Here is a 12,520-nt window from a genome sequence, read left to right as displayed (position 1 = left end):
GGAGTCTGTCAATGTTGTTTCCTTGAGGGTGGTTTTTTTTTTTTAAGTTTATTTATTTTGAGAGAGAGAGAGAAAGAGAGAGAGAGAGAGAGAGAGAGAAGGTGCAGCAGAGAGAGAAGGATAAAGAGAATCCCAAGCTATCTGCGCAGAGCCCGACATGGGGCTCAGTCTCACAAACTGTGAGATCAAGACCTGAGCCGAGATCAAGAGTCGATGCTCAACTGACTGAGCCACCGAGGTGTCCCTTAGATTTGTTTTTGATTTTAGAAGTTGTTGTTTTCCTGTTTCCTTTCACACACACACACACACACACACACACACACACACACACAGTCCAAGGAGACTAACAGATGGGCCTGGGAGGAGGAACCAGGGAAAGGATCTCAGCAGGGCTGGTGGACTGGTATCTGACCCCACTGTCCCCCCTGCTCCAGGCCACCCCCTGGCCTGCCTTTGGCCTGCAGGCGCCCGAGCAGGTCACTCTGCCCCAAAGATCTCCATAGCTCAGCAAACCTTTGCTTGTGCCTGTGCTGGGGACCCAGGGCCTGGCACAGGGCAGGAGGAGGGGTCAGTGGAGACAGAATGGATGGACAGTCACTCGGGAAGACAGACGAATGAGTGGACGAAGGGGAGCCCAGCCGGCAGAGAGGGCCCACCCTCCACGACCAGCTCTGGCTCCGAGAGACCAGGGAGGGCTGGGCGGCTTGGATCTCTGGGGAAAAACCACCCACACCAAATGTGAGTGCTGGCTCTGCCCTCCCAGGGAAAACAAGGAGAAACTGTTCCTCCCTTCATGGGTGGGCTTTTGGGGACTGGACACCAGGTACCAGACCTTCAGTCTGGGTCTCCCTCCACCACAGCATAGGCTCGGCTGGCCGTGCCCCGGGCACTGAGCTCGCCGCATGACTGTGGAGCGGTCCCTCACGTCCGGCGCCAGGAGCCCCAGCTAGAGCAGCACCCAGGCAGAGCCCCCAGGGCAAGCCGCCCCGGTCCGACCCCCACCTACTTGGCGTAGGCCTTCTCCACCAGGGCACACCAGAACTCTCTGCGGGAGTTGGAGTGGCAGTAGATGAGCTGGTTGTTGACTGTGGGCAGTCGGTCATCGATGACCACGTCCACCCACTCCCCAAAGCGCCAGAAGTGAAAGTGGAAGATGCCCGCGTAGGCACTGGGTTTCTCGGGGTCCCACTCCTGCTCCTTCCAGTCTGGGATGACCTGGATGGGGAGGGGGGACAGGACAGGAACACAGTGAGGGTCACATCCGGCTTCCTGAGGACACGGGGGTGCACGCCTCGAGGGAGTCAAAATGGAAAGGAATACTGGATCCAAGTCCCATCCCCACCGTGAACCAGGGGACTGGGACTTGGGTGAACCCTTCTCTCTGGGCCTCAGCTTCCCTTCTCTGCAGTGGTCGGAGGCTGTCACTCTGAGCTTCCCCCTCCCTCGGGCCTCCCTCTGCACCCTCCACCACTCAGAAATCTATTACCCGCATCCCGGTTCCCATCTGGTGAACGGTGCGGTCTCCCAGCCAGCGCCGGCCACAAATAGGCAGCCCCAGCGGCCTCCCCGCTTTCCCCTCTCCAGACGGTCGGGCCCCTCGGAGCTCCTACATTCTACTAGAATCCATCTCCTCTCTGTCCCCAGCACCACGCTGGCCCAGCCCCCAATCCCTCGTCCCAGAACTCTGTAAGCTGTGCCCTCCCCTACGCAGCAGCACAGTCATCTTTCTAATCACGTCACTTTTCTCAGAAGTGAGCTCCAACCCCTTACTGTGCGCTGCCCCGCCACTAGCCCCAAGACTGGCTTTTCTGCCCCCTTCCCCCCGGTTCCCTCCTGCTCCAGGCTCTTTCTCTGCTCGGAACTTTGCACCGCTCTTCCTTCTCTTCTTCACCCAGCTGATCTCACTTGCCCTTTAGGGTCCGCCTCCTTCTCCAGGAAGCTCTCTTTGACGCTTCAGACTAGGCCAGGACCGCTGTCTGTTCATTTCATGGCGCCTGGCACTTTTCAGAGACCACTGCCACAATTATAATTAAGCAACTGTGTGACACTGCGTTCAATTCTGTTTCTGTCGCTGAAATGTTAGCTCTCTGAAAGCACGGGATGCATCACACTTGGCCACTGCTACGGGCCCAGCACATACATGTCCAGGGCCTGGCCCAGATACAGTGCTTGATACACGTGTGTTAACCGAGTGAAGAAATTCATATGTATTGAGTGGGTCTCTGACAATATTATTTATGGAACGTCTCAGACTTGCCAGGTGCCATGCCTGGGACCACCATAGCTTATTTCAGTTTATCTGCAGGATAACCCTGTGCAAAGATTACTATCATCCATCCCTACTTAATAGCTAAGAAAATGAAAGCTCAGAGAGGGCAAGTAACTTGCCCAGGGTCACACAGCTAGAAAACATACATTCTCTGGAGGAGTAAGGCCGACTGGGTTTGAAGCCAGGATTCAGACCTGTGACCTGTGGACCACTCTGCACTGGGTCCGTGCTGACACCGAGGACCTGGATGAATCAGACACACTCCCTGCCCTCAGAAGAGTTCTTGTCTGTTGGGAGAGGCAGATGCTGAGGCTGACATGGGGAGCCTGGGGGAGCATGGACAGAAGGGAAAGGTGGGCCCAAGCAGGGCCAGCGGCTGCTTCTCAGCAGGTGTCCTGGCAGTTGGCTATGGGCCCCCCACCCCAGGCAGATGCGGCACATCTGGGCAGCAGGAGGTGGGCAGGGGAGGGAAAGCCTCATCCTAGACTCAGGGTGACTTGCTGGTCCTTCCCAGCATGGGACCAAGTGGGGCTAAACCCACCGCGACCATAGGCAGCCCAGCCCCTTCTGGAGGAAAATGGCCCTCAGGCATGGGACTGGGCCCCCAGGCATCCAGGCTGAGGAGCCAAAGATGCCCCAGAAGGCTGTAAATCCCAAGGCCCAGACCAGCCTGAGCACAGATACTTCTGCCAAAAGCCATTCCCCAACCCCCATACTCATTAAGAAGCCTTCTGTTTACACACCTCTTACCATCAACAAGGATGTTGGCAAAGACAAAGGGTTCCTTGCAAGACACTGGAGACCAAGAAAATGAAAGTGCTAAGCAGAGTGAGAGGCGCTTTGCCACCCGCGGAGCCCTGCCCGGTGCCAGGCACACCTTTCGCTGTTGCCCCTGACCCTTATCGCTACCTTCTGTGGCAACACTATGGGGAGCTGCTGGCACAATGCTGCCCATGGGCACTGATGAGGGAGGCAGGATTCACACTCAGGGCTTCGGGGCCCGCTACAGCATCCACAACCCAGAAAAGGCTCCATCCTGGCTGCTCCATTTTCAGTCAGCTCTGGGTCCTTTCTGAAACCTCCCAGGCCAGCCTCTGCTCCAGCCCCCGGTGCTGTCTCCCACTCTGCTTGCAGGACAGAAAGGTGTATCAAAAATGGGGCACGTGCAGGGCGGGCTTCAGCCCCACTGCACAGATGGGAAGGCTGAGGAATGAGGGGCTGCCTGAGGACACAGAGGGATAGGGAGCCCGAAGCTGAAGTTGAGCGCACGGGCCTGGGCACACCCTCCACCACTCCTCCCTGCTCTGAAAGTTCTGGACTGCATGGGGCCGGGGAGGGAGGAAGAGGAGCCCTCGCAGGGCACTGGGAGGTTCTGCTGGGGAGGCAGGGGGATCATTAGCCAAACCCAGGGCTTGGCTCTGGGCTCTCTGGGGCTCAGGAAGCAGCTAATGAGGCTCTAGGGCCTGCAGATCCTGAGTCAGATCCCTATGGGCCTCAGTTTCCTCTCCTACGTCATGGCCAATGGGTCCAACATGGCCAGCTTCTAACCCCCACAACCCCTCTGCTGCCAGCAGGGTACTGAGTGAGAGGGAGGAGACTGTGCAGGAAGGTGTGTTCTCAGGGACACACAATCCCTCCCACAGAGCATCCTGTCATCCCAGGAATCGAGAAAGCAAAGGCCCTGGGGCCACATCAAAGGATTCAGGAACCAACCTAAAGAGGCACTCACTGACCAAAGACTGGCAGATCCCAGCTTCAATAAGGGCAATGACTGCGATGCGTGAAACACATCAAACACGTTCAAATCTACGAGGCCACAATGATACTTACAAATAGTTAGTCACTCTTAGAGACCAGCTGGGAAACAGACTCATTTTTTTAATAAATGGAAAATTCAGGGAAAGAATCGGGACTGATCCTGCCTTTTCTATACAGACTGGATCAGCGGGTAACCACCAGCAGATGAAGGGAGATGTGTTTCTGGAGAGGAGTAGCAGCTATGAAATGAGAACGAAGTTAGAATATGACTCCCACGATTTTACCACCACCGACAAATAACGGATTTAGCAATGGTCATCGGCGCCTTCTCATATCACAAAAAACAGAGACAACCAGATCTCATGTGCCTTGTGAGAGAAGTACACAGCATCTCCTATGAAGCAGTCATGCCAAAAAACTTGAACCTGAACCTTACCAGCCTCTAGGGGTAAAGTCCTAGCTTATGGGATGGCACAGAGAGCACATTCAACACCATCACAAAAACAAAGGCAGCAAAATCCAGATAGTTGGAAACTCCACAGGCCAGGTGTCTTCAGCAAAGACATCTCAAGGAAAACAATAAAAGACGAAGGGAAACAAACCACTGGAGTTACAGACCTTCATTTGAATCTGATTCCAACAAAGCATAAAACATATACACGTTTATGACAGAACCTGGAAGCCAAAACACTCACTGGGTATTTGATGCTATGAAGGAAGTATCGTAAAGTTATTTGAGTTGTATTGTACGATTATGGTTACAGAGCTTTGTTTTTGTCGTGTTTTGCTTGTGAGGACTCCTTATATTCAGAGATGCATCAGAAATATTTACAGATGAAATGAGAAGTTGCCTGGAGGGCATGGGAGTAAGGAAACAAGCCGGCCACCGGCTGCCAACGGTTGAGGTGGAGGGATGGGACGAGGGAGCACAGAAGACACCTCTCTCCTCCCACGTTATCTCCAAGTGAGATGTCCCGTCCCCGCGGCCACCAGCTCCTCGGCCTGGCATTCACAGCCCCGAGGCTCCGCTGACTCTCAGGCTCACCGCCAAACACCCGCCTCCCTCGGGAACCACAGAAATCTACACACATGATGCTTCAGGCCACCTCGGCTCTGCACGTGTGGCTCCCTCTGCCAGGACTGTCCCACTCCTTGTCCCTCGGGGGCCAGCTGAACAGCAGCTCGCAGGGGTCTCCGGGCCTGGCGCGCCCCCCAACTCCCAGGCTCCTTCCCTGATCACCGGAAGGGAGCTTCCAGAGGGCAAGGCTGGGCTCCATTCATGCCTGGATCCCTCCTACCCCCACCCCGCGCCCCGCACAGCTTAGGGCCTGGCCCAGCTCCACAGATGGCCAAGTCTTTCTGGAAGGAAAGTCTCCAGGTGCCAGCCACAGCACAGCCCTGACCGGCTGGGGACCTTGTATCCATAACGGGACACGCTGCCAATCAGGGTCCATGGCAAAGACTAGGGTTCCGACTAGGCCACCGATCTGAGCCTCAGTGTTGGCATCTGCCTACCCTACTCCTGCTGTGAAAACCAAACTGGGCCCCCCCCCCTCGGGGAGCTCGGTTAAGCGTTGACTTCAGCTCAGGTCATGATCTCATGGTTCATGAGTTCAAGCCCTGTGTTGGGCTTTGTGCCGGCAGCTCAAGAGCCTGGAGCCTGCTTCGGATTCTGAAGTCCCTGCTCACACTGTCTCTCTCAAAAGTAAATAAACATTTAAAAAAGAAAAAGAAAAAAGAAAACCAAAATGGCCAGTGGCCTCAGGGGTGCTGCCTTAACTGTGGAGGGCTGTGCACAGGTGAGGCGTCATCCCCGCTGGTGTGTGCGGTACAAGTGTGTGCACTCACACAATAGTCTGCAAACCTGGGGGCTGGCACGGACCTCAGGTGACCTGGTCAAGCCTCCAAAGAGGAGAAACAGCAGCAGCCCCCTGTGCAGATGGGAAAAGAGAGGCCTGAAGGGTCACGGCACTTACTTGGGCTGACCTGACAGCAAGGCAAAGACTTTGTGGGATTTGTAGGCCCCCTGAGACCACTGGAAAATCAGCCCAGAAACCTCAGGCAGCGAGTGTCCCACAGCGCCCCCCTGGTGCCCTGGTGCCTGAAGCCCTCTGGGCTCAAATCCTCCTGGGACTGAGCCAGTGGGACACACACGTGTGAGTGTGCAAGTGCATGACTGTCCGTGTACGTGGGTGCACACAGCGTGCACGCGTGTGAGCATGAGTGTGTTTGTGTGTGTGCGTTTGTGTGTGTGAATGTCAGTGTGTGTGGCTGTGGCACAGGGAAGCAGCTTTTCACAGATTACTGCCTGTGACCCCAGAGGGCCAGCTGGGAGCGTTTCTGCAAAAGGCCAGCAGGGCTGTGGGCTGTCCGGCTGCAGTGGGGTTTCCTGTGTTACCCAAGTCAGGTGAGGGAAGTCCCCAAACCAGAAAGTCTCTGGTTCCTCAGTTCTCAGCTTCTGATGCCAAGAGTCTCAAATTCCTGGGTTTCAGATGCCAGGACCGGAAGAGGCCAGGAAGCTTGTCCCCCCTCCACCCCTACTCCACACACCCTTGGGAGAGCAGAGCCATGTCGCTTGCCACCCAGATAGCAGGACGCGATGCACCTGCAGGGGCCCAGGGCTTCCCATTCACAGGGCAGGGAATTCACAGGACACAGCTAGATGCTCAGCTGCCCTCAGAGACCTGCGTGGGACCCCAGCCTTGAGACAGGCCCCCTCCTGCCGGGCCCCCTCCCACACTGTGAGGGCTAAAGAGCCCCTCAGCTGGGCCCATTCTGAGCCTGGAGATGGTAGCAGAGGAGAAGCCACACCCTCTTGTCCACTCTCTAACCAGAGCCAGGCCTGGCCCCTGCCCTGGGCTGCTGTGCTGCGTCAGGCAACTCACTTCGCCTCTCTGAACCCTGTGTTCCTCTGTAAACAGGTTGTCCTGACACTCCTCTCGGAATAACTGAAAAGTGAGACCATGTGTCTACAATGACTGGGAGAAGAACAATGAGCAAATGGAGAGAGGGTGTCGTGTGCCAGCTCAGGAGGGGTGCTGCGTGCTTCGCTAACTCACTTAAGCCTCACACGGGCCCTACAAGGAGGCGCAATCATCAGCCCCTGCCAAAAGACAGGGAAACAGGCTCAGAGAGGCAGCCCAGGGTCACAGGTGGTCAGCGGCAGGCCCCTCCCCACTGCACACACTGCCTTGGTGGGGTGGGGGCGGGGGGCAGAAGCTCAGGAGATGGCAAGCCTCTTCACTGGCTCCATTGCCCCCACCCCTTCCAGAGGCATCTTTGGGAGATGGAGGCTGCAGCTGGAAGGGCAGGGCTTGGGGACGGGAAACAAGTGGCCACAGCTGATCCGGGGAGGGCTCTGGGATAGAGGGCAGGGATGTGAGACCTGGGGCTGCAGGGAACATTTCAAAGTGAAGGTCATTCCCAAGCAAAACTCCAAGTGCGGCTCCTGAAGCAGGACCCGACCGTGGTCATTGGGAAGAAGCTGGCCTCGCCCAGGCCTGGGCGCTCAGGAGGCTCCTAGGGGCTGCAGACCCAGAGCCTGGTCCACACACATACCCCTCCATTGGCCCCTCCACACCTTCTGTGACTTTAGGCAGGTGATCTTATCCTCTGGGCCTCTTTGTCTCTGTCCAAAACCTGAGTGAGCTCCAGAGAGAGCTCTAATGAAGGGGGGGCACTAAGGTGGTATGGTGACATCAGTCTTATCTGGTCAGCAGGGCAGGGGCTGCCCAAGGACTTGCATTAAAAGGGTGACAGAGGCTCAGTGAAACCCAGGCACAGGCCTCTCCCCCTACCCCTGCCACTCCCTGTCCCATCGGACCCCTGCCTGCCCAGCCACCCTACAGGAGAGGGAGATTGTGCCCTCTGGGCCCCACCTGCTGAGGACCAGATGGCGCCTCCCTGTGGCCCCAGCACGACTCTCTCCACGCCCCAAACAGAATCTGGTCTGGGGGCCCCTGGAGAAAAAGCTCTCAGGGTTTTGGTAACTGGTTGCGTGTCCAGAGACCTGTTTCTAAACTCCATCCTGATGTCTGACCTCGGACCAGTCACTTGACTGCTCTATGCTTCATCTCAGAAAGCAGCAGGGGGGATGGGAATGTGGGAGAAGGCCCTGGAGGGTGCTCAGGGCTATGAAGGGACAGGAGAGGGCTGTCAGAGCTCCTGAAGGGACAGGGTGGCTTGCGGTGAGAGACTGCACACCACGAGGCAGCGGCATAGAGGCTTTATTGGAGACATGCAGCGCACAGGGTGGATGCAGTAAGGCGGGTGGGGGGGGGGGTAGGGGGGCAGTCTGCACCAAGACAGTCCCCAGAGCGGCAGAGGGGCCAAGGGCAGCACCGTCCCCGAGGTCCAGATTCCCCCAGTTGGCAGAGAAGGTAGGCAGGCGATGCCGGGACTTCAGGCCCCAGAGCTGAGAGTCGGAAACGACCACAGCCAATCCCCACCTAAAGAATCCCAAGAGGCGCCTGGGTGGTTCAGTCGGTTACCATCCAACTTCAGCTCAGGTCATGATCTCCTGGTTCATGGATCTGAGGCCCACTGACAGTGCAGAGCCTGCCTGGGATTATCTCTTTCCCTTTCTCTCTGCCCCTACTCCACTGGTGCACTCTTTCTCTCTTAAAATAAATAAACAAAACTTATAAAAAAGAATCCTGACTCCAACACCCTGCTCCTCTTTGCACATTTCCAGAGTGAGGGCTCGCCCTCCCCGCAGCCCCATCCAGGGGGACGGCTCTCACCCTCTGTCTCTCAGGGCGGCTGTTTGCTGGGCCTTACAGCCCTTGATGGCTCTGCTTCATGAGGAAAATGTCACAGGCCTGTTTCTGGCAAGAAAAAACCAGGGCTGGCCCGGAGACAGGGTGTTGGGGTCACTTCCTGAGATGCCAGCAGGCCAGGCCACTCCCTCAAAGGAGGCTCCTCGGCCTGGGCCTTCCCTGCCTGGAATGCTGGGAAAAAGCTGACGTCCCAGCAAAGAATCTACAGTCTCCTGTTCCAGGGCTCCTACCAATCCAGCTTCCCCAGGCAGAGGGAGACCCCTTCACTAAACTGTTCCCCACTTCACTGGAGGCACCTCAAAGGCTCTTAGCTCAGGGGGCTCCCCTCCCCTCTTTACCAAGTCCCTGCTAAGGGCCACCCACAAACTAGCTGGGCAACTACGTAACAGATCATCTAAAATCAGACTTGCTCAGGTGGCAGGTACAGACTCTAGAATATAGCCATATGAATAGAGCGTGCTCTCTCTCAATATGTACGCACATGGACAGATAGAGACATCCCTCTATAACATGTTATCTGTCCTCTCCCTGTCACTTCTCCCTCCCCAAGTCATTCTCTGAAGAGCAAGAGTTGGCAAGCACAGTCCCCAGCCTGCCAGTCACTCCCCACTGCCCACCAACCCCTGCGGTAACCCTGCCTGACGTCCTGAGGCCCCTGGGGCATCATGGGACCATGCCAGGTCCAGGTATGGAGGAGCGCCTTCCTGGGTCCTCAGGGCTGAGTGTTCACCTCCGACTCCTGCAAAATGCCCTGTGATTGGGAGGGATTCCCCAAGGCTCTGTCATCGGTCTCCCCATCTCCTATCTCCGGAGGAAGCCCAACAGCAGGGGCCTTGGATCTCTCTTGTCTCTGTGCCTCTGTCTGTCTCTCTCAGTCTCTTTGAGTCTCTCTCCGGACAGTGAAGCAGAGAGAAAACAAGGGCGCTTAAGCTCCTCCATCTCCCCAGGCTTCGTGGTCTTTAGCAGAAGCAGCCTCTGGTTCAGCTTCTAGACTACAAGTACTTCGCATCGTCCTCCCGTGAGCAGGAGCGCCAGCACCAGGGAGAGGAGAGAAGGAAGGACACAGGCTCAGGGGGTCCCATGCGAGCTGAGTACAAGCCAGCGGCTAGAAGAATGGCCTCGAGCACCCGCCTGGGGGCAGGGGCCACGGGCAGGGGGCAGGGCAGGCGGGCTCGGGGAGGGGGCAGCAGCAAGCAGCTGCCCTCAGAGCTGGTTAAAGACCACGGAGGCCTTGAGGTTGGCGGGCTCCAGGCCCTCGCCGAAGGTGATGAGGAAGTACATGACCTTGCGGATCTTGGCCAGGTCCGACAGGCGCTCCCCGAACTCCAGGGCGTCAGCCTCGTTCCAATCCATGGCATCCGAGTCCTCCTTGCGCCAGAAGATGGCAGCAGGGTCCAGCAGCTGGCGGGTCATGAGGTTGGTGAGGTCGGGTGTCCAGTTCTGGGAGGTGCCCGTGATGGTGACCTTGCCCGGCTTGTCCAGCACGACGTCCCAGCGCTCAAACTGCAGCCTCTGCTGCTGGATGAAGTCAAGGCGGTACACGGACTCAGCCGGCCGCAGCAGCTTCTCCCCGTCCTGGCGCTTCTCCCCACGCTGCTTCAGGCTCTCCACGCGCAGCCGCATCTGCTTGGTCAGGTCGTGGTCCAGGACCAGGGGCATGCTGAGCTGCGGCGGCTTGGGCACGTCCTCTGCCATGCCCCGCTGCTGCTGCCTCTCCGCTGCCTGGGAGCCCGCTGTGCCGGGCACTCACTGCCAGGGCCACAGGCCACTGATGGCGCTCCGCCCACCCCTCCCGCCCTCCCCTCTTGGCCACTGGCCCTTCCCGGCCCTGCCCAATCCTCAAAATGGGGGTGGGAGTCCCCAAACGCCTCCTCTCTACTCCTCAAAGAGGCGGTAACTAACACAGGCCCCACAGGCAAGGAGGAGGCAGACGGGCTCCTCGGGGATCGGATTGCTGATGTCAATTGCTGTGGTAACCGTACCTGACTACCAGGAAGGGCTGGGAGTGCTTGTTTGTGAAGAAGGGAGGCTGCGTGGGGCAGTAAGAAGGGGAGGGAGGTGGGGAGCAGCGACTCACTATAAGGAGAGGTTTACTGGGGACACCCTGGCAGGAGCGTGGGGGGAACAAGGAAGGAGAGGCCTGCTGATTTGAGATGTAAAGCCACCCTAGCCAGACCTTGCAGGAGTCACCCTCACCACTCCACACTACCCGAAAGGCCTTCAGTCCCGCTCCCGGGGACCCTGAGGACCCTCCCCCCAGCCCCACGACAAGGACTGGCCCGGCCACCGCCATCTCTGACCCAAACCCCTGTTCCCAACCTTCAGAGGTCATCAGAATCAGCTGCAGGACTGAAAACACGATTGCTGGGCTCCACCTCCCGCACTTCAGATTTGTCAGGGCCGATAAGGCCTAGGAATCTGCACTTCGAGCAGCCTCCCAGGTGCTGTCCATGCTGCCGGTCCAGGACTGTGCTTGGAGAATCACTGACCCACATGATTCCTGCCTGCTGGCCCTGCTTCCACACTGCACCACAGGGCAGCCCCACACCCAGGTGTCTTCCCCCTAAAATCCCACCACCTGTTCCAGCCATATCCAGCCTCAGTTTCCCCCAGGAGACTAGAATTGGAGGAAGAATCTGACAAATGTCTCTAACTCCAGTGCCTGAGGTGGAATCAGGAGCTTTGCTATTATAGTGCAGTAAATGGAAGAACTGGAGGACAGCTGGGAGGGGCGTAGGGAGGGGGGAAGTTGCAGTGACATGCCACACACAGAAAAGTGGACAGAGGCACAGGCCAAAGTAACAACTGAAAACAATCTGAAGGGTCTAGAGGACCACAAGCACAGTCTACAGCTAGATGGAGGCTTAATCAGTCAGTGGGATCTTGGGCTACACGAACAACAAGGCATCGCCAATGGGGACAGAGCAGCTGGACCTCAAGCTCTGAGGTCAGATCTGGGGGTCGCGGGTAGCGACCCAGGGTCTTGGAGAGGATGCGAGACGTCAAACTGCCTGACCCTCACGGAACATTGGCAGCTGCAGGGGTGAGGAGAGGAAAGGACATGGCTGAGCAATCCCTGTTAAATTAGGCCAGCACCCAGAACAGAGCATGCCACATAGGAGGCCCTCAGAAAATGCTTGTTGAGTGAATAAATGAATAAATAACGCTGATAAGAGAACGGATGTGATAGGGCCCAAGGCCAAGGACAACCAGAAGACACGCAGATGGGGGAGTGCACAGACATGACTGAAGCCAAAAATGAGGTTGGGGGACAGGGGTGTGTCAAAGTGCAGGATGAGGGAGATGCCTGGAAGGTGAGGGTGGCTGAGGGTAAAGGCTGACAGGGATGCAAACAGGCTCTGAGACTGGGAAGCTGAGGGCGGGGTGCCAGCCGCACGGGCATAGTAATCCCTGGGACACGGCAGGATGTGGGGTGGAAAAGGCTGGGAAATCGGAGGTGCGGAGCCCTTGGTCCCTGGGTGGTAGCTGGTAGCTGGTGCACGAGGGGCGGGGGAGGCGCTGGGGAACTACACAAGCCCGGAGGGGTTTACAAGTGGAGGGTGCAGTCTGGAAGCCGCACTGAGGAAAGAGGGTATGTCCGCCCCCATCTCTGGACCTGCAGGATGCTGGGAGAGGTGTTCAGTCTCTACCGGTGGGGATCCAGAGGCTGCACGGCCCCGGGGAGAGCCTGGTCTCGGCCTGGGCGGGCCAGAGG

General features: G+C 57.5%; 2 protein-coding genes across 2 annotated transcripts in view; both read right to left on the bottom strand.

The window, feature by feature from the left end:
- Positions 1-12,520, bottom strand: part of CAPN5 (calpain 5) — a 52,428-nt gene that overhangs the window by 13,359 nt on the left and 26,549 nt on the right. The window contains exon 4 of the mRNA XM_029914664.1: positions 1,007-1,215. Coding sequence (XP_029770524.1) covers positions 1,007-1,215 — 209 coding nt within the window. The remainder of the gene's footprint in view (positions 1-1,006; positions 1,216-12,520) is intronic.
- Positions 8,612-10,500, bottom strand: OMP (olfactory marker protein). Its single transcript, XM_029914665.1, has one exon. It carries the CDS (start codon positions 10,498-10,500, stop codon positions 10,009-10,011), a length of 492 nt encoding a protein of 163 aa, XP_029770525.1. The 3' UTR covers positions 8,612-10,008.

The sequence above is a fragment of the Suricata suricatta genome, chromosome 11, assembly GCF_006229205.1.
Source record: "Suricata suricatta isolate VVHF042 chromosome 11, meerkat_22Aug2017_6uvM2_HiC, whole genome shotgun sequence".
NCBI classification, from domain to species: Eukaryota; Metazoa; Chordata; class Mammalia; order Carnivora; family Herpestidae; genus Suricata; species Suricata suricatta.
Note: the sequence above shows the minus strand (reverse complement) of the source record. Positions and strands in the feature narration are given on the sequence as shown.